At 30.6% G+C, this 20,213-nt stretch overlaps 1 protein-coding gene across 6 annotated transcripts; it reads right to left on the reverse strand.

The window, feature by feature from the left end:
- Window positions 1-255: 255 nt before the first annotated feature.
- LOC143235211 (protein FAM200C-like) lies at window positions 256-19,818 on the reverse strand. 6 transcript variants are annotated; one of them, XR_013018972.1, is made up of 12 exons: window positions 19,738-19,818; window positions 18,840-18,995; window positions 18,482-18,620; window positions 17,579-17,888; window positions 17,038-17,171; window positions 15,439-15,574; window positions 14,100-14,584; window positions 12,420-12,628; window positions 11,536-11,802; window positions 8,407-8,530; window positions 7,320-7,417; window positions 5,848-5,974 (listed from the first exon to the last, which is right to left on the reverse strand). XR_013018972.1 is itself a non-coding variant. In XM_076473155.1 (6 exons), exon 6 carries the CDS (start codon window positions 4,080-4,082, stop codon window positions 3,072-3,074), a length of 1,011 nt encoding a protein of 336 aa, XP_076329270.1. In that variant the 5' UTR covers window positions 4,083-4,445; window positions 7,320-7,417; window positions 8,407-8,530; window positions 11,536-11,802; window positions 12,420-12,628; window positions 15,439-15,572; the 3' UTR covers window positions 256-3,071. The 6 variants fall into 6 exon arrangements, 4 of the variants coding, with proteins under 4 accessions (XP_076329270.1, XP_076329269.1, XP_076329272.1 ...); XR_013018973.1 differs by lacking the exons at window positions 5,848-5,974; window positions 17,579-17,888; window positions 18,482-18,620; window positions 18,840-18,995; window positions 19,738-19,818 and adding an exon at window positions 6,182-6,314 and having other exon boundaries at window positions 17,038-17,569; XM_076473155.1 differs by lacking the exons at window positions 5,848-5,974; window positions 14,100-14,584; window positions 17,038-17,171; ... (2 more) ...; window positions 18,840-18,995; window positions 19,738-19,818 and adding an exon at window positions 256-4,445 and having other exon boundaries at window positions 15,439-15,572.
- Between the last annotated feature and the right edge of the window lie 395 nt (window positions 19,819-20,213).

Below are 20,213 nucleotides of genomic sequence, written 5' to 3' on the forward strand. Positions count from 1 at the left end.
CACTCAAATACTAAATAAAGAAACAAACATAAACAAATGCAAAATTAAAGAAGCCTTACTTATACAACAACTTAAACCCAAAATAAACCAATATAAAGGAATGCCTTTATACCTATATTAAATAAAATTATATTCAAACATCTAACACTGCCCTCTACATTCCAACACTCAGTTACACAACCCCTTTCAAACATGTGGTCAGCTTCTGGTCAGTTACCTCTTTCTTTGTGAACCTGACGATGACCGAAGGAGGTTGAAATGTTGTTCGCTCTTCTATGTAAAATATTTTATCAACCCAAACGAGCCGTTTTTGCATATAAATTTCTCAACAAGTGGGTTTTCTCGACATCACTGAAGTTTATGCTTTAGTTTAATATTAAAGACACTGCTATACTGTTCATTGCATTATAGGGTTGCAGCAAAAGTATAAAATATTTTGATAATTCATGAAAAAAGGTATTATAATCACATCACTTGATTAATATATTTTAATCATATGGATGATTTATTTACTGTTATCAAAGGTAAATAAATAATTAATTATAGCACCATCTTTGTTTTACAATCCTTTAAACCAGAAACATATCTATTTAAAAATATTGTTTCTATTTTAATTAATATTCAAATCTTATTTTAAGAAATATATACTGAAACACAGTTTAATTCAATTAGTATAAATTTAATACTATTTTAGGCAGAAGCTGTATGAAGTTAATGCTTCACCTATCATTACTGTTAATGATACATGATCAGATTTAGAGGAACACATACTGTATGGTAAAAAATTACAGCTAATCTTATCAAAGGTAATATTAAAGTTAGAATTTAGCAAAATTTTGCTAGATTAACTATCACTAGAAAAAACAACAACCTTGTTTCCCTCATGGTGTATCAGACTATAATGTTAATATCTAAAACACGACGTACAATGTTAAAATCTTTTTCTTAATAAGCAAACTTTAAATAATTAGGTTTATAGTTTTTCTGAATTTTCCATTCATAGTGTAAACATTTTAAAGCAATAATTAACTTTATTTCCATTCTGGCTTCCAGTTAATTTTCAAAGAGTATTAACCACAACTGTTTAGAAAAGTTGTTGCCAATTACATTAGGCTATCACAACTAACAATATGAACTATAAGTCTGTAAAGCTGATGTATGAAGTTTCAACAAATAAAATTTATTTCATTAAACTGCTTATGACTTCTGACAAAATATTTATTATTACTATTAAGCTAGAAAATCATTATCTTATAAAAATAATTATTTTATTCACAGAAAGCAACATATTATTTTGTAATAGGTGTTAACTATGAGAGTTTATTAAAGGATAAAGAAAAACTGTAATCAAAAGTCCTGATGTTGGTATCTATGATACCAAAACTAGTCATCTGAAATAACTAAGAAAGAGTTTTTCATTGTGTGAAAAAAAATGATTTTGTTTTTTACTCTTAATTAATGTTTGATATTTAAAATATGAATGGGGTCTACTTTAAGTGGTTTAATATAACTTAATGTGTGCAAATCATTCTGCTTTCAAATTAAAATCAAACTATTGATTTAAAGTGAAAATTTGTTTAAAGATACCAGATTCTCACCTGTTGCACCTTTAATTAATCTTTGTTTTTACTCCATGGAATTAAACATTTGTTACAAAATATTTTTTACTCTACAGTTTATTCTTTTTTGAAGAAAGCAGCAACTATTTGAATAACTTATTTTAATCTTAGTTAACTGTGTAAGAGATAAACTGAAATTAAACTCTGGATTCTATTAACATCTTAAATTGTTGTAGTTTATATACATAGGAAACCTTTTATATATCTGAAAATATTTATTTAAAAATGTATTCTAACAAGTAATGTATCAACTTATTTAATTAATTAGTTTTATTTTTAAACTGTTGTTTCAAAACGTTGTCATGAATGTTTTAAAACAATTTTTTTATAATTACATTTAATTATTTTGTTTAATAAGTATTTATATCTGTAATGTCTCTTCAGAGAATTTTATCCCAACCATAATTAGCACATTATGAGCTGTAACCTGTAAATTAGTTGGTATTGAATAAGATAGTTATACAAGAAATTTAGCTTGAATTTTGAGGGTTTTTTTTAGATACAGCAGAAACACTTTATTTAAATCAGTGGTTCTTAACCTTGTTGGAGGTACTGAACCCCGGAAGTTTCGTACTTGCATTCACTGAACTCTTCATAATTGGAAAAATAAAATATGATGTTTTTAAATTCAAAACATAAGTAGACATTTTATTAGTACACAAAATGAACCATGCATCAGTTGCACACAATATCACTGTGTTTAAAGAACAAAACCAACAAAACATGCATTTCACACAAAAACATAACTCGATGAATATTTACTGCAAATCAATGTGGCTTTTGCTGTTGCCTTTCAGAGACGAGTTCAGATATGCGCGGCTTGACCTTGGAAAGTGCCACTCTCATATCATTTTCACAACAAAGTCTCTTCCTTTTCTTCGTTTTATGTCTATCATCCTCAAAAAGGATTGCTTACAAAGATACGTTGTCACAAACAGTATGAGTATCTCAAGGGCTTTCTTAGCAATAAGATGGTACGCTACGATTTGGTGACACCAAAACATTATGAGTGTTATTGTTCTGAAAAGTTGCTGTTGAAACTGGCTGTGCTGAAGTTCAATGATTTCATCAAGGTATTCATCATTGACATCTGCTGTTGCAACACTAAATGTGAACGGCTGTCTCACCCATGCTGGACATGACTCTCTGGTTGGGAAGTATCCTTCGAGAGACTTTGCGAGCTCATCTGAGTGCATGCCAATTGCTTGCTTCAGTTCCCTGGGTACAGAAATGTCTCCAATTTCAGACACATCTTCAATCTTATTTACAAAGTCGTCCACCAAGGGAAAGTTTGCAAAGTTTTCATTCTCTGTTCATCGTTTCTGTAATGGTAGTTTTTTTTTTAAAACCTTCAGGCTTCCTTCCACTTCGCTGATGTTGACTCCACTGCCCTGCATCTATTGATTGAGAGCATTGAAGATGTTGGCCATGTATGCCAAAATGAGAATGAACTCAGATTTTTTGAAGCAATCTGCATGACAATGTTGGTGCTCTCGCAAAAACAGGGATAATTCCGCACTCATGACAAAAACACGATTCAGCACCTTTCCCTGGGATAACCACAATGTTAGAATGGTACAGAAGTACCTCAAATTCAGAGCCCATTTTATTACACAGCACTTTGAAGATGTGATGCTTCAAGGCACTATTTCGCACAAAGTTCACACATTCCACTACAATTGTTAATACTTCTGCCAGTTTTGAAGGCAAGGTTTTTGTTGCCAGTGCATGCCTGTGCAGAACACAGTGTGTTACAATGATGTGTGGTGCATAGACTTTCACCAGCGCACCAAAACCAGAGTTTTGTTCCAACATGACTGGAGCTCCATCCAAACAAACTGCAGAAACCATATCCCACAAAAGATTGTTGTCTCTGAAGAAGTCATCCGCAAGTTTCTTCATGTCGGCTGCCTTGGTTGTTGTTGTAAGAGGCTTACAAAATAAAAAATCTTTTATCTCGTTCTTCATATAGCGCATGAATACAAGCTGGCTTAGATTGGAAACATCGGTGGTCTCGTCAAGTTGAAGGCTGAATTTTGCTGGACTTGAAATTAGATCTGCAACTACTTGAGCCCAGATGTCATCGCTCATGTCATCTATTTTGCTGCTGATGGTGTGATTTGAAAGAGGAATTTGGGATAACGTATTTTTAGCAGCTTTTCCCAGCATGATATTTGCTATCTTCAACATAGCTGGTTGTACGAGGGCTTCACCAATGGTGTGTGGTTTGCCCTGCTTTGCAATCACGTATGCAACTTCGTACGATGTTGTGAGAATCAATTTGTTGATGGGTATAAAGCCGAGAACAGGCAAAGGAGCCTTTTCATCAAACCTGGCTATCTTTACCTTGAATTCAGCAAGAGTTGTGTTCTTGTATTTCCCATCTCCATGCAGCTTTAGGGAGCGTTCTCTTAGTTTTGCCGGTGCAAGATTAAAATTGCTCAACTGGGCATTGCAAGTCATGCATTGAGGACACTGACTCCCATCATGTTCTATTATACATGTGAATCCATATTGTACATATTCATCCGACCATTTTCTGTTTTTGCTTGACGTAGTTAGTATGAAGGGATTGAAAGATTAAGAAAAAAATCACAAATGATGCACGATTACTACAGTCACAGGTCAACTGCTAAGTGCATGAAGTTCCCTGCAGCACAGATATTAAGGCCAAGTGATGTGATGTGATCAGCCAAGATGGCCAAGTGGAGCACAATGTCACGAATCATACGAGTGGGATGAACAGAACAGACACACACACTGTGTGTGTGTCTTGACCTCTGCCGAACCCCTGAGACTGACTCATCGAACTCAGGTTAAGAACCACTGATTTAAATAGAAAATAAATATTAGAAGAAAAAAAAAGCATAATTTTTACATAATGTACAAGTATATGTATCAAACTTGGCTCAATAATAATAATAAGGCACTAATGTCTATCAACCATATATTATAGTTAATCATCGATTATTAATTTAAAACCATACAGTGGTGTGGGTAACAAAACTTTTTTTTTAAATTTAGTTTACTTAGTGAATATATATTACAATTAAACTTGCCATAAGATTTTAACTTATTAAATTGCTAATAAATACATTTGCCCTTTTGTTCTAATTTGTTTTTTTATCACAAACTTGGTTCAATTTTAGTTATGCATGATTATACAACTTCTTGCTTACAAATGACTTTAAAATCCATTTGACAAAATATATTTTAGTTAATCTTGTTAGTTTGTAGGTCAGTAGAATTTATCACACATTGTTTTGTTTACCTTTAAATGTCTAAAACACGATTCATTTACACTATGCAACTGTACAAAGTCAATAGTTCCTGCCCACAATTTTCAAGAAATACAGTTAATTTCAGGAAAAAATGCATAATTCTAATTTTTGCATGTATTTTGAAATTTAATCAAATTTATCATTTATAAACAGCAATAATTATTTAAGTTTAATATTCAAAATTATTTAAGTATATTTCTTCTTGTGGTCGTGGATAAAGTTATGATGTATTTCTTTCCTGGAGTGTTAACTATATCCTTGATGGCATGGGTGGAATGGAGGTTACAAATAAATTCTGATGCACATATACTCAGAACAACCACAAACAACATAACACAACTTACAAATGCAGTATATAACAATCCTCTATTAAACTTCAAGATTAAAAGCTTTTAAATCATTGAGCTCCAATTCATAAACATCTGTCTGATGAAAGTTACTCTGTCTTCAACTTTTTTGCTGGCTTACAAGAAAACATGTTATGTAATTCTCTTTTTGTTGTTGTTATAATCACTTTATTTCTTGATTTGCAGCTTATTTCTGTACAAGTGGTTTGGTACTTAATTTACAGTTTCACAATTTGTCTTGACCACATGCTTTTACTTCTAACTCTGAAGTGTCATAGCCATTTTATCGTCTGCAGATAATTGTTCAAAAGGATCATAAGAAGTTTTTATGTTAGAAAGAAGTGGGTCACGGTCATTAGATCTACCACAGTTGGGCTGAGTGTTGCTCACTTTTGTTTCACTAGTAAAGGGAATCATCAGACTTGTGGGAAGCATCATGGCATCCAGCCAATCTGTGAGTTCAAAGTCCCTTTCTGGGTTATGAAATTCTACAGCATCAGTAGGAGTTGGAGCTTTTATAATGCACCTTGTAACAGACTGGTTCATAATTTGGTTTGATTGCTGGTTATAAGTACTGCTATGCTCCACATGCTTCTCACTAATACCCAACATTTCAAGTTCACTTTCTTCAAAATCATCTATGTCCAAGTTCTTATCAAGGTCTAGAATCATAGAGTCATTATAGCTTACTTCACTTAGAACAGTAGATGATGGGCTCATGGCTAAACTGGAATCAGAAGAAACAAGAGAAGATGGGACAGCTTGGTAAGGAGATTGAGGCATAAGCACAGAAAGAGCTGAACTAGAGGTAGCAAATGGAGATGGAACAGTTAGTTGGGGAAATTTAGTAAGGGACACAGAGTGAGCTGGGCTGGAATCCAATTCACTGAGAGGAGTTGAAACAGAAGACTGCACCATAAGAGTTTCATGAATTGGCAGAGATGAAGATACAGATGATGTTAGAAATGGTGATGTGAATGTTACTGGTGTAACCACTGAGAAAGCTGTTTGCCAAGACTTGATTACATCTTGAGGTTCTGATTCCTGAGCAGCACTAATTGGCAGTTCTGAATACATTAAAATTACAATTTAAATGTGCTATATTTAAGAATTGACTGTTTCTCTCAGTAAATAATGACATGTACTTAATTCACAGATAATAAATATATATAATTTTCTTTATATAATTTTGATGACATGTAGTTTCAACATTATGATGCAGCATAACTGATATAGCTATATATTTCATCTATGCAGTTTAGAATACGTTGTAGCCAATTACATTCAGGTAAATTTGTTTAAATTTTCATACAGGTTTTATGCATGTACAACGATATTCTTTTGAACTAAAAATTGTAAACGTGCTAATTTTTATACTGATTATGCCATTGATTCAGAATCCATATCACTTTGGCCCTATGTTTATTCCTCCTGGAAATCAGCAAGCCAATTTCATCAAAGGAATAACTACACACAGAGTCAAAGTTATGTGGATTCCGAGTCATTGGCATGTACTTGTACAAATTGGTATCAGAGTTTTCTCTTTTGTAAATGCTATCTGAAATAGTAAGGTGTTCAAGCATCAGATTTTAGCATGCTGCAGTTTTAATGTTTCTGTCTGAATTAAGACAATAAATCAGAATTATTCTTGTCCTGTGTGTAAGTTTAAGGAAAGACTCCTTTCAGCCATAGCAGCTAATACTGGAACTGGAGAGTACAGAGAGTAGCCAGTCTGGTAAATATACTCCTATACACAACAATTGTGAACAATGCTTTCCATGTATTTTTATTGTTATTTCCTTTGCTATCTGTTTCAATTCACTCTATGAATAACGTTTCTGGAATATGAAATTTATAGACATTTTAAAATTGATATGCTAGATACCAGTTGACCTAAATACCAAAGTATAATTTTATTTATTTATTTTCTTTAATAAATCCTTAACTATGTTTTTGACATAGGCTTTGAGTATGTTTCACTGACTCTTCTGGGGGATTTCTTTAAAAGTATGATAAATAAAGAAAATATGGTCATTAAATGTGACTTTGGTACTTCTTGAATGGTTACATACCTCCATTTTTTATCAAGATCTCCAAGACATCATCACCTACTAGACTTGTGATCAAAATGATAGCCAGTGGGATTATTCATCAAAGACAGATAGGAGTGCTAAAAATATTTATGAAATATTACATTTTTTTATTAAATTGGCTTTAATTTTGCACACAAAAATCATCTTTTCTAAGATTTTGCTTTTAAATAAAACGAGTGTTTGAGGCTTTCTTAACTAAAATGTTAATCTGTTTTGATTTATTTATCATGACATGTGATGTACACCCTAAGAAAATCAAATGTTCAAAAAACTTTAAAATTCAGTGAACATTACAAGCAATATACAGGGTGGCCTGTAAATCCCTACCCATCCATATATCTTATGTAACTAGTGTATCTGTGTGGTGTCACCAGTATTCTTGCGCTCATGTACCCACGTAATTGTCACAATACACTCTTCAAGTGTAAATGGACTTGCATCGGCCATATTTCTCTGAAAAAAAAAGAAAAATTTAAAATACGTGCGTAATTGAATTTTACATAATAACATATGGATGGGTAGGGACTTACGGGCCACCCTGCATGTAAAAAGTTCAGTTCTACTTTCTATAGAGATAGCCTAGGATCATTAAATCTTAAGTATGTTATGAAACCCTAAATAGGGCTCCAACCCAACCTCTTAACTCACATTAGTATTGTGAAGCCAAAGCATATAATTCAAGACTTAAGCAGTTTTCATCCTGAATTTCAGTTTCAAAAATTAAGTTGATAGTTATTAGCTGTTATCATTGGTTGCATGTTTAATTGTTATGTCTAAATATAATTGATTGTACATACAAATGATTCTATATGAGAAATTTAAGCTAAAATTAATAGTGATGTTATATTTAATATTTTGATAAGGTAGGGTTTATACCTGTGATAAACAATTAGTATTACATTTCATGTGTGAACTCTACGATTACCCTATTCATATCTTGTATAAGTTGAACATTTAAATAATGTAGGAAACAGATAAGCTAACTAATTTTCCACTCAAAAACATATATATATATATATATAATTTATAAGTCATTGAGGTATTTCTTTTTAATTTCAGTTTTTACCAGTTTTGATTTATTCAATTGTTTGGTAGCTTCATTGTAGTCTGGAGGAGACCATTTGATCAGGAACTGTGGATCTTCTTCAGTCTTCGTTGTGTCAGGCTTACTAGTCACCGTGGTGCTAAGGCTGGATGATAAAAAATTTTATAAAGTACATCTCGGTTAATAACTATCACTTAGATATCTTTTGAACTACGGAAGAAGGTTCTTTAACAGTAAATTCATTCTTAGTTAGTGAACTTACCAGCACTAAGTTCATTAACCAAGAATGAAGATCACCATTAACTTTCATAGATTTAAAAGTTCTGTCACATTCCTTTCTTTGGTATTTATAGATTTCTTTAATTTGTTACTTTTATTTGTAAACAACAGATAACCAAATTGGCTGGAAGATATCGTTAAAAGCTGTCCACCTTAAGTAGATTTTATTGGTTGGGTTGTGTCAAGAGATCATTCATTGTTTTTATAAATATTTAAAATAAAGATCAATCACATTAACACTAAAATACTTATAAATGCAAATAACATTGATTTGAAGATTCTAATATTACTGCATTATTCTGGAGTTAGAAGTAAGTCTGTATACATACCATACACGTGTGCAGGAAGTTTGGCTGAACTCCATATTTTTGTGATGAAGTATTACCAGTATTTTGAAACAGTCACATGACCCAAAAACCTGTAGTTTTGTTTGTTATGAAGTGTGCTATGTCAGCTACTTGTTATTTGAAACATAAATAAGCTGACATTTTTAATCACAATAAAGGCACTTAAAATTAATTTTACATTCATATATTTTCATGAAGCAGGATTAGGCCCAGAACCTCTTGAATGCCAGGCAAGTGCCTTACCATCTCCATCTCGGGGAAAATGTGTGATAGTCATTAATTGGACATCCCAACTGAACCTAAGTCCTGCCACACCACATCAGGTAAAAAAAAAAATCTACTAACTGAAGTAAAGGATTAATCCACTAGCAACTGCTGAAAGTTACTCCATAACAACTCAAGCTACCACATGCTCAGTAAAGCTCAAAAGAAAATCACATTTCTACATGTTTGATTTCTGATCAGAATAGTGAAATAATCTCAAGAAAAAAACTATAGTGACAAAGTCTATTAGTAAAATGTTGATATCAACTTTTGAAAGAAAGCTCTTATGTTTAATAAAACCTTTTTCTTCATATTTCATAGTTAGAGTAAAAATATTTTCATGTGTAGTGATTTATGGGTCACCTATCACGTTTAGGATGACCAAACTAAGGCAGTTATGCCAAGAGAGTCCTGTTTTTTTATAGTTTGTCTTTGGGATACACAGATATTCTGGTTTTATGGTAAAGGCATGAAACTGTCAGTTACATTGAACCACAAATGTAACGAGCCTACTTGACTTGCTTGTTATTGTAATATATGCCAAACTCAATTTCCATCTGCATCTGGTGAGAAATTCAAGTCTGTGCATGATTTTGAGTTAGTAGTAATACTGCAGTAGACCTAAATCAGTTGGTGAATATGCAGTGGATGACATCAGAGACTTTTCTCACAGATATTTTCATTATTGAAGGTGTTTAACCTATCACAGCGTCAAAATTCCAAAATGAAAGTGTGTTGTTTCAAATACTGTAAAAGCAGACTTCCATTTTTAAAGGAATGTCTCAACTATTCTCTAAATTTGTATAAGATTCTCAAGAGTAAGAATCAACAGTATATGTTTTACGAAAACATAAGTGCATCTTCAAATATTGTTGCCAACTGAACTTTCAGGTACCTTGCTTGCTCTAATAGTTTATAAATCAATGCTCCAAGAGACATAATAATATTGGTTTGATGCAGTTGATATATTATAAACCTCGGAAGCTATAACTGTGATAAATGCTTATCAATTGGGAAACTATAGATATTTGACCAGGAACATTTATCAATTTCAAAATTACAAACTGATTAATTTCAGAGAATTAGACACAAAATTAATTCACTCATCATGAACTGTTGATCAAATATTCAGTTCCAGGGCATATAGAAGATTCAATATTGTTTGCAAGTTTGTAAAGCTTTTGTATGTAGATCATTATTTGTAATAACAATTATTATAAATTGTATTATTATTTGTATATTAAAATATATTTGTGGTAAGAAAGAAAATTATGTGTATCAATCTTATTAAAAATATAAATTTGATACATGTCAACATTCAATTAACTTCTAAATCAAAATTTCAGGCTATTTGAAATCATAATACATTAAATAATAAATTGGAAACTTATTCGAGATAAATTATAATATGCAAGACTGAAACAATTTGGTTATGAACTATAGCAAACCAAGCTGCTTTTACATGCCAGTGCAAGAAAACCTTATTAGGCATTTGTATGACTGCTAGGTACTAAAAAAGTGAAATGCATATTTGAGAAAGCTTTCTATTGATTATTTTCTGTTTAAAAGATGAATAAGAGTTTGCAAACTCTCTTTCTGAACTTGAAGATGACCGAAAAAGGTCAAAACGTTGTTCTGTATTTTATTTTAATTAAAGTATTAATACTCATGCCAGTTTTCTTGAGAATACAAGATAAAGACTACATATGAGAAATATACACTACAAGATAGTGAGAGACATAGGCACACCACACTAGCACCTACTAATCTTTGTTATTTTCTCTTATTTTTTCTTGCCTAGGGTGGGGAAAAAATAGTTTCAGTGGATACTTTAAAAGTATACATTCATTTAATTGATTTTTATTTTACTTTACATCGTCAGTCAGTATTTCTTACAAGTATTAAACATGAAGAACTAATTACTTATGAAATAAAAATGGAAAAACTTCCTGCAGTTGGAGAGTAGGTTCAATAATTTGAGAGCTATATATATATATATATGTGTGTGTGTGTGTGTGTGTAAAGAAATTTTTAAAAAATAATGAATTTTCTTGGTGTAGTGAATAAATATTCTTAGAAAACATTCTTTTATTTAAGATTTATTTTTCTAACACTTCAGTAATTTATCCATGAATGATGAAGCATTAAAAGAAAATAATTAAGAAACTTAATATATTTTATAAAGTATATTTTTTATTTCTCAGATTATAGGAATGTTCTAAGTAATAAATAAATATAATCTAAGAATGTTCATGCATACCTTTGGTGGGTAGCTTCACTAAATTTAGTAGATGTTGATTCTGAAGCACTTATCACTGGAGTGATGGAAATAGAAGGACTCAAAAGATTAGACATCACAGTCGGGAATGATTTTTCTTCTTCCAAGGAGAGCAGAAAACTTACCAATGGCTGCTGAAAAACATTAGTTGTTGAAGTGCTGACATGAGAAGCACTTGTTTTGTTTGGAGATGAGGAGCAAGATTGGCCTTTAATGTTATTGGGGCAGAACTGTTAATATCTGAAACCCCTGTAGACAAAAACCTTAGAATAATTATTCTAAATTTTAAATACCACCAAAGAGTCCAAAAATGATTCCTATAAGTAAGCATGTACTTCTTAAGGACTTGAATATAGTTTCAGAACAAAATATACATAACATGAATGCCAAAAGTAAGCATCCTTCATTTATACACTTTTGGTATTATACATGGAGAAATGTATACATACTCATACTTGTTAAGCAACATTTGTAAGCAGTGTGATGAAATTTCATTGAAAATTGTATTCACAAAACATAACTAAGGAAAAAATATGCAATCATAAAAGTTAAAATTCTGTAAACAAATAAATAATAATTGTTCTTATTTAATCCAGTAAACCTTTTACCAGCTATACTCAATTTTAATATTTTTAGTTTTGTTCTTTTACTGTATTTGCATTATTCCATTTTTAACATATTTGTCTAATAATAAATGTAAACGAATGACACATTAATATTTGGATGGTGAATAATAGTCACATATTTATTTTAAAATAAAACCCATGCAAATGTAGCAATATATTTGTAGTTATTAGTCAGTTAGATACTGACCCAACAAAATGTTTGTACTGACAATGCAAAAAATTACTAAGTGTAAATTTTACCTTGCTGCTGTTGTTGCATTTTTTGCCGTTAGTTTTCTTGAAGTAACTTTCGTTGGTTTAATTTGGTTTCAATTTCGTCAACTCTAGAGCAAGCTGTTGTAGTGATAACAACTGGTAAAATGGAAGTCATATTCTCAGAACTGGAATGTGGGCTGATAAATGGTAATTGCATCAGTGATTTTTGATGTTGATGAATTTGGAATTGAGACCTGAAACACAGAAAAATTGTAAAACAAAACTTCTCTGCTTCATGACATTTTACAACACTTGAGTTTTTGTAATCCACTGCTAAAGAACTTTGAAAGACAGGAAATGTTCTGTTAATAAATATTAAGTTTGTATGGTGTTTAGAATTACTCTAAACCTGTCTTAAATACTCCACCTCAGTTTTTTGTACAACATATAAATACCTATTAAAATACTAAATGTTCCTTGAGAGGAAACTTTAAGGAATAAAAGAAAATAATGACATTCTAGAAAAATATCTAAAATTATACTGAAGTTCATTTATTGGTACAATTCAAGATATATACATGTGTGTGTGTGTTAATGGTTTACACGTTTGTATAAATAACAATAGGTATGTTGGAAGGTTGGCTAAATTAACAAATATTTTCATGCAACTACATTGCTATTTTTTTGCTTTCTATAAGAGTAAGTGAAGTGTAATTATGTGTGAACGATTATATTCATTTATCAATAATTTAATATTTCTACTATTTCAAAATATTATAGACATGGAACTTTCCAAAAATATCTCGGTATTTGTTTATTAACGAGTAGAATGTGTAATTGCACTATATCACATTTCTGAACTTGATATGGCATCAATTGTCTTGGTAATTTTCCATCTTAGCTTGTAAGTTCCAGGGTTACTGTAATTAAGGTACTAAAACATGCTGAAGGTCAAACTTCCAAGCACTTTTTCTAAAGTCTACAGTCACTCCACCATATTTTGTGATTTTAATGGTGGTAATAAAACTGTTATGACTGCATACTGAATTGGTATTATCCTCCTCATCTTCAAGTGAGATTTATGTATTTAATTTTGATTTAGTAATCTTATTTAAAATGGTATTCTGTGGGAAACTTTGGTGCTTTAGATTATTTATGTCTTGTAATAGGTAAAAATATAATTTTGATTGTACGTCTTTACATATAGATGGCATTTTTAAAGTATGGTGCTTAAGGTAAGGAGCAACAAACTTTTCAAAAGTGGCAAAAATAAAATGAACTTGACCTGAAAGGACAACTGAAACCAATATTCAACCATATACATATTAACTTTGACTTTATTACTATATGAAAACTCACCACCTACTGTAAATTGAAAAATTCCTGATATTTTATGGTCAAGATCATATTAGAATAATGCAGTTTCTCTGTTGTCTTTTATTTATAATCTTAAAAAGTCTCAAACAAATAACTGTAATAAAGTAGTTATAGACTGATAAAACTACTTTAAAGTAAATTAAGTTTTCTTTTAGATAATTTGTCAGAAAGATGACAACCATGTTTTAGTTTATATAAGTGAATAACAATTAATTGATATGTAGATGAGATGGATGGTAAATTAATAACTGTTCACATGCTAAAGAAAATAAAACATATTTTGCAGCTACAAAAAAGTGACTAATATCTGTATTTCATAGTTAAGAGGTTCAAAAAACTTTCACTAACCTATGGAGCTCCCACTGAAGCTCCTCAATGCACTTTTGCTGAAATTTTAGAATATCTTCCTTATCAGTGCTTTCTTCTATCTCTATTGGATCTGCTTTAATGTTCCTATCAATATCCATTGGATCACTTAATGATGTACATTGTATTGATAGATTTATTACATTAGTTTGGCAATATGCCCCAACAGTGTCTTCAGCACTAAGAAAAGCAGCCACTGTAGCAGAGATATCTGAAGTAACTCCATAAGACAGGTTGAAAGTTACAGCTAGAAGGCACTATGTCAAAAAGAATATTTCTCACATCTACTGATTCAGATAGAGCATTACTGCTTACAATGGATGGAATAGTTGTAACAGAATTTGTTAAAACTACTGTAACAAAACTTGTTGTCTGATCGGAATAAGACTTCAGACGTTCAATAAGTTGTATTTTTGACCCTGATACTGGCAACTTCTGTTTCTTTAGCTCAGCTTTTAAGTCACTCACTGACAGAAAAAAAATACAAATTCACAATAAAACTCCCCAAATTCATTTTATAGTGACCAATACTTATTGCTTAATAAAAAAATAAGTTTGATTTTGTACTCTAAATTATATTTTTACCAAGATTCTGGTTGGTCACTTATTTAAATTTTGCTTATCTTCTCATTTGATTATTGAAATATGATTGGATGAAATTCTAGTAATTGGTTTGTTTGTTTCAGAATTAAAAAATAAAATCTACACAGAGTTATTTGTGTATAGTCATTATTAATTATTGAATTGAAAGACTAGATAAAAGGCATTTAAGTTAATCTCAACCACTGCCATAGAATTAAATCTTAATCAAAGGAAAAAGTAAATTAGAAAAAATGTTTGATTATCATAAACAAGTTATCAACACAGTAGCATTCCCTAAGTACACTGTAAAATTACTGCTCTACAATCAAAATAAATTGGGTAAATTTCTGTATCTAATAATGGCTGGTATGGGTATTAATGCTTATTGGTAAGAAGAGAACAACGTTTCAACCTTCTTAGGTCATCTTCAGGCTAGGAAAGTCAAAATATTCTCTGATTATCAATAAAAGTGTTAATACCCATACCAGCCATTCTGAGATACATTTTTATTTCAAGTGGGTTTCTTGTCATCAAGAATGGATACATTTCTCATTAATTAAGGTGGTTAATCATAATTATGTCATATCTTTACTACAGGATTATAAGACTAAATATGTTAGCTTATTTTGCACACATATCAATAATATAACTACACTTTGTATAGTTCATTTTATTTCACTGAACTCATGACTCTTTTACATAAACATTTTATTTGTGATGAATGGCAAAATGTGCTTACCTTTGATATCTTTTAACTTAGAATAACCTTGCAAAGAAGTTTTGTCATTGTCTTTAAACTGAGACTGACTAGAAGGAGTTGAAGGTTTAATTGAGCATAAATCCTGGCAACTTGGGGCTTGGTCCTCATTTAGTTTCTGTTAAAAAAAGTTTTGTACATAAATAATTTTTATTTGTAAATGCTTAACCACTAGATATAGAGAATGGTTTAAAAAAGAAAAAGCATGTGAAAACTTATTGACAAAATAGTGGGATCAATCATGTAGTTAAAGGTACCTATTAAAAATACAGCACAGATAATACAAAAAAACATCAGTGGTAAGTATGCTGGATTAAAATGCTAAATACTCATCATGGGAACAGCATAGCTTATTGTGTAGCTTTGTACTCAACAACAAACAAACAAAATATATATATACTCATCTAGCAACGTCACACATCAAGAAGCAGCTAATATTTCATGACAAGAATAAAATATTCACTCTTATAAGTAAACATCTTTTAAATAATAAATGCAAATGAGAACTCACTGGAAGAAAAACTTGCTAATCATTGAGATTTCACATGAAGAACTACCTCAACAACTTTACTTTCATCAATTTGTAAGTATGAACAAGAAAAAGGATAATACAGCTCTTAAAGCTGTGTTCCAAAATAAAGCTAGTGCAGCAGAGAAAAACAGTAGAAAAAAAGTATGTCTCACAAAAAAAAAAGATGTGTCACTTTAACTGGAACATATATATACACACACACACACAAATTTAGTGATGGCTAAAGTGTTAATTTCCCATATAAAAAATAATGAACTATCACATGACATTCCCTTTGGTGAACTCAGCAGATAGCCCAATGTAGCTTTGCTATAAACACACACACACACACTCAGCACATGACATACAAAAATAAATGTTAAGGGATTACATAATATTTGTTAAATATATTACACCACATACTGGAATGTTGCATCAAATACATGGGTATTTTGGGATTCGTGTACAAATAAAGTAGTATTTTGTTTCTGAATATGATTTTAAGTGGCAAAATGAAGTAATCTTAGTACAGATAAAACTGTAGTTCATGCTTACAATCCTTTGTTGTGCTTCTGAATCAAATTAAAAAGTTCCAAGTTAGAAACATTTTGTAAAATATATACTGAAGGTGAATAAAATATCTGGTAATTTCATATCACAGGTTGATATGAAAAGCTATTTCCTAAGAATCAAACACTTCAGGTATGTCTTTAAACAATGGTTGAAATCTTTTATTTACTGCACCTAAAAAAATTAATTTATTAGTCTGTAATTCAAAGCCTTGTTTGTAGCATTTGAATTAAGCAACTAACACACGTTTATAATTGAAATTGCAAAACAATTTAACAATTGAATCATTTCTCTGGTGACTGTTATCCATAATTCACAACTTTTTAAAAAATAGATTCACAATTTCTTAGAAGAAAGTTATATGTAAATAACTTTGAACAAGTACAAAAAAAAGTATATAGGTACTGTTGAGGTGATGTTGATTGACTCTTATTTCTATAAAAGTTAAGAATATTGTTGGTAATTGTTGTAAAATTATCTTCAGTATTATTCTAATTTACCTGAACAGAAGGTAAAATGATCTGGGGATACTTTTTTTGCCACTCCATTTGGTACTGTAGGAAGAGTTGCTGTTGATATGGTGTCTCGACTGGAGTTGAAAGTATTGTGTGGGCTTTTCAACACTTGGAGGGCCCTGATGATCAATATAAGGTTTTTTAATAGTTATTTGCCATAATCATACTCCAGTTTTACAAAGTAGTTAGCTTTACAAAAATTGATTGCTTATATAAATAATATGCCATCACTTGTGCTATTTATCGTTTAATACTAGATTAGAAGTTATTATAATATAATATGTGGTCACAGCTAAATATTACAACCTTCTTTTCAGTAAATCAACACACAAATGGTAAAGAATTCTGTCATTATTAACCAAATGATTACACAAATAACAAAACTTTAAGGCACTCTTTGCTTCTTTCCACGTACAGAATAGTTTCTGTTTATTTAGTATTTATCAAATGCAACTAAAATTGTGTTAAAAATCATAGAATTAACACTATGGTGCAATCATCCATGATAACATTAACCTACTTTCACCTTATATTCAAGGAACTTAATGATACTTGTTTTTGAATGAGTTTTTGTCTTAGACGTTTTCTTATTTCTGTTGCTCATATCGCTACTGCAACTGTTGCTGCTGTTCCTGTTATGACTCTGGCTACATACTGTAGTCCATAAGCAGGCTTTGCTGCCTTGATTTATTTTTAGGCTTGCAACGGGATTAGTTTGTAATGACACTGGACAAGCCACAAGACTACCAGGGGATGGAGTAGATGTCACTTTGTTGGAGTTTGGTGTCTCCAGGGTGGAAGCTGGAGATGTCTCACTTGTATCCAGACATGGAAAGCTGCAAATGGAGTTTAGTTTTTGCCATGTTTCAATGTGAATAATGCATTAAGTGTACTTATAAAATTGCTTTACAAAATGTATTAATTACCTATTTTAGAAACTGAAAGGACAATATTTTCTCAATACACATATGCATAATATACACTAAAACTGATCCAAAGTATTTGTTACAGTTTCGTGAACAGGATATTTAGACAGCTTAAAAAAGTTCTTAATCATTTTTTTCATGTTTCGTACAATTTGGTAAATGAGGTATGATTAAATCTGACCACTATCTTTAACTGACTTACTTAGATGAAATTCTGTTTTTAAACAATGAATTTCTTAAACTGTTTGTTATTATCAGTTTAAAACAAACATATATATGTTTTGTTACATCACAAAAATGACAAATGAACCAAAAAATAAAAATATTAAATTATTCAACTTTTTTAAACAAATCATCCTTATTATCTTTGTAGGCACAGCATTCAAGTTGATAAAATCTCTAAGCAGGTTACTTAGTGACTACAAAGAAATGTTCCTTATAAACCAGATAACTGCACAGACTTTTGTACATTATGATACTGATTGATGGTTTATTACTCTAACCTGCTTTGTGACCGATCAGTTATATCCTAAGGAGATGACAAAGCTTCATCACTACTGTTGTCTTCTTCCATCACAAAGCATGGGAATGGATGTTTGGAAGTTCCTTCTTCACATGTCTTTTTGTCAATTATTTTTCCCTCTGTTAAATAAGTTATTTTTTGGTATTTTTCCTTTTTTTTCAGTTTTTAGAAACTATAATCAATTCACAGCAAAAAACTAATGCTCGGATTTATGGTTGTGTATTCTATTTCAAAAAATTAAATAATCTTATCAATATAAGTTTACATTTCTTATAAGTCATTAAAAAATTAATTGTAACCTGTGATTTGATATATATAATTCAATATTTTGATTTTACCTTTCACATCCTGCTGTGAAAGTCTTTCATCAGTATCAAGAACATTTCTTTTAATCAACTCTAGAGGGCCAGGACAACTTTAAGGATGGTTACTATGAATATCAACTGGTTGAGAATTTTTCAATTGCTTCTGATTCCCATGAAGATGTAGATCAACTGTATTGTTTATGGAATGAAAGAAAAGGTATAAACACAGAAATCATAAACCTTCATACATGATATATATCACATGAAAGAAAAAAAAAATCCATACTAATGAAATTTATCATTTTTACAAAGAGTTAACTGCACTTTAAAAATTATATCCATATTGTATTACCACATATGCATTCCATGGCATTACAGGCAATATATTTAATGAGAGATAATATATACGTTTTATTCACAACAATAGGATAATGCTATATTTCTTGCATACATTTCCTTTTCAGTTTAAACATATTCTTTATTTGTACATTAGTCAAAGTGACATTCTATAAAAGAAATGCATGTCAGTTTATCACAGTACTTATTTTCTCTTCATAAACTATACAATACGTTATATATAAAATGCTTTAGTCATATTGCTATATTATAAGTATTTGGATGTCTGATATCTAGTATTATTATCTTTTATGTTTGTTGTATTTCAAAATGTTCATAACATTTATATTTCAATTGTACTTTTGAGTATGGAATAAAGAAATGACTTACATGAAATGAAAATTGTTTTACATTCTAGACATTTCATATTTGTTGTGTATTTATCACACACTGTTCAAAATGCAAATAAATATTTTTATGAGAAAGTGTTTCACATATACTATTCATGAGATCCTTTTTGAGAAAACAGCAAATTAAGTTTACACAAGATATTATAGTTAAGTATTTAGATCCCAAAAAATAAGAATATATATACCTTCAAGAATATGTTGTTTAACTAGCTCTTGATGACTGGCATGATGCAGAATTTTATTGCTAAGAATATCACTCATCTATGAGAAGAGAAAGAATTATACAGAAGAAAGTGGTCTGTAAACAGATAAATATATTTGATTTGAAAGCATTACACTCTTAATTTTCTGAATGATAATTGATTAACCCTCATACACACAGTGGGGGTCAAAAATGGGCCCACTTGTGTTTAAGTTGTTATAGAAATATCAAAGATGTGACTTTTGGGCCTAAAAATGTACCTAATTTAATCTATACTAATAACATACTATACTAATACGTTTAACATGTATTTTATGCAAATGGGGTATTACACCCCTTGTCTAATGTCGAAATTCACGTTTTCCACATTGGGGGTCATTTTTGACCCCCGTTTAAAAAACTCAATTACATGTCTGGTAAACAATCAAATAATATATTGATATGAAATTTTGTGTTCTA

The sequence above is a fragment of the Tachypleus tridentatus genome, chromosome 12 (assembly GCF_004210375.1).
Source record: "Tachypleus tridentatus isolate NWPU-2018 chromosome 12, ASM421037v1, whole genome shotgun sequence".
In the NCBI taxonomy this organism is placed as follows: domain Eukaryota; kingdom Metazoa; phylum Arthropoda; class Merostomata; order Xiphosura; family Limulidae; genus Tachypleus; species Tachypleus tridentatus.

Coding starts and splice junctions, on each gene's coding strand:
- LOC143235211 (XM_076473155.1), bottom strand. CDS start 4,082: ATGACTTGCAATGCCCAGTTGAGCAATTTTAATCTTGCACCGGCAAAA.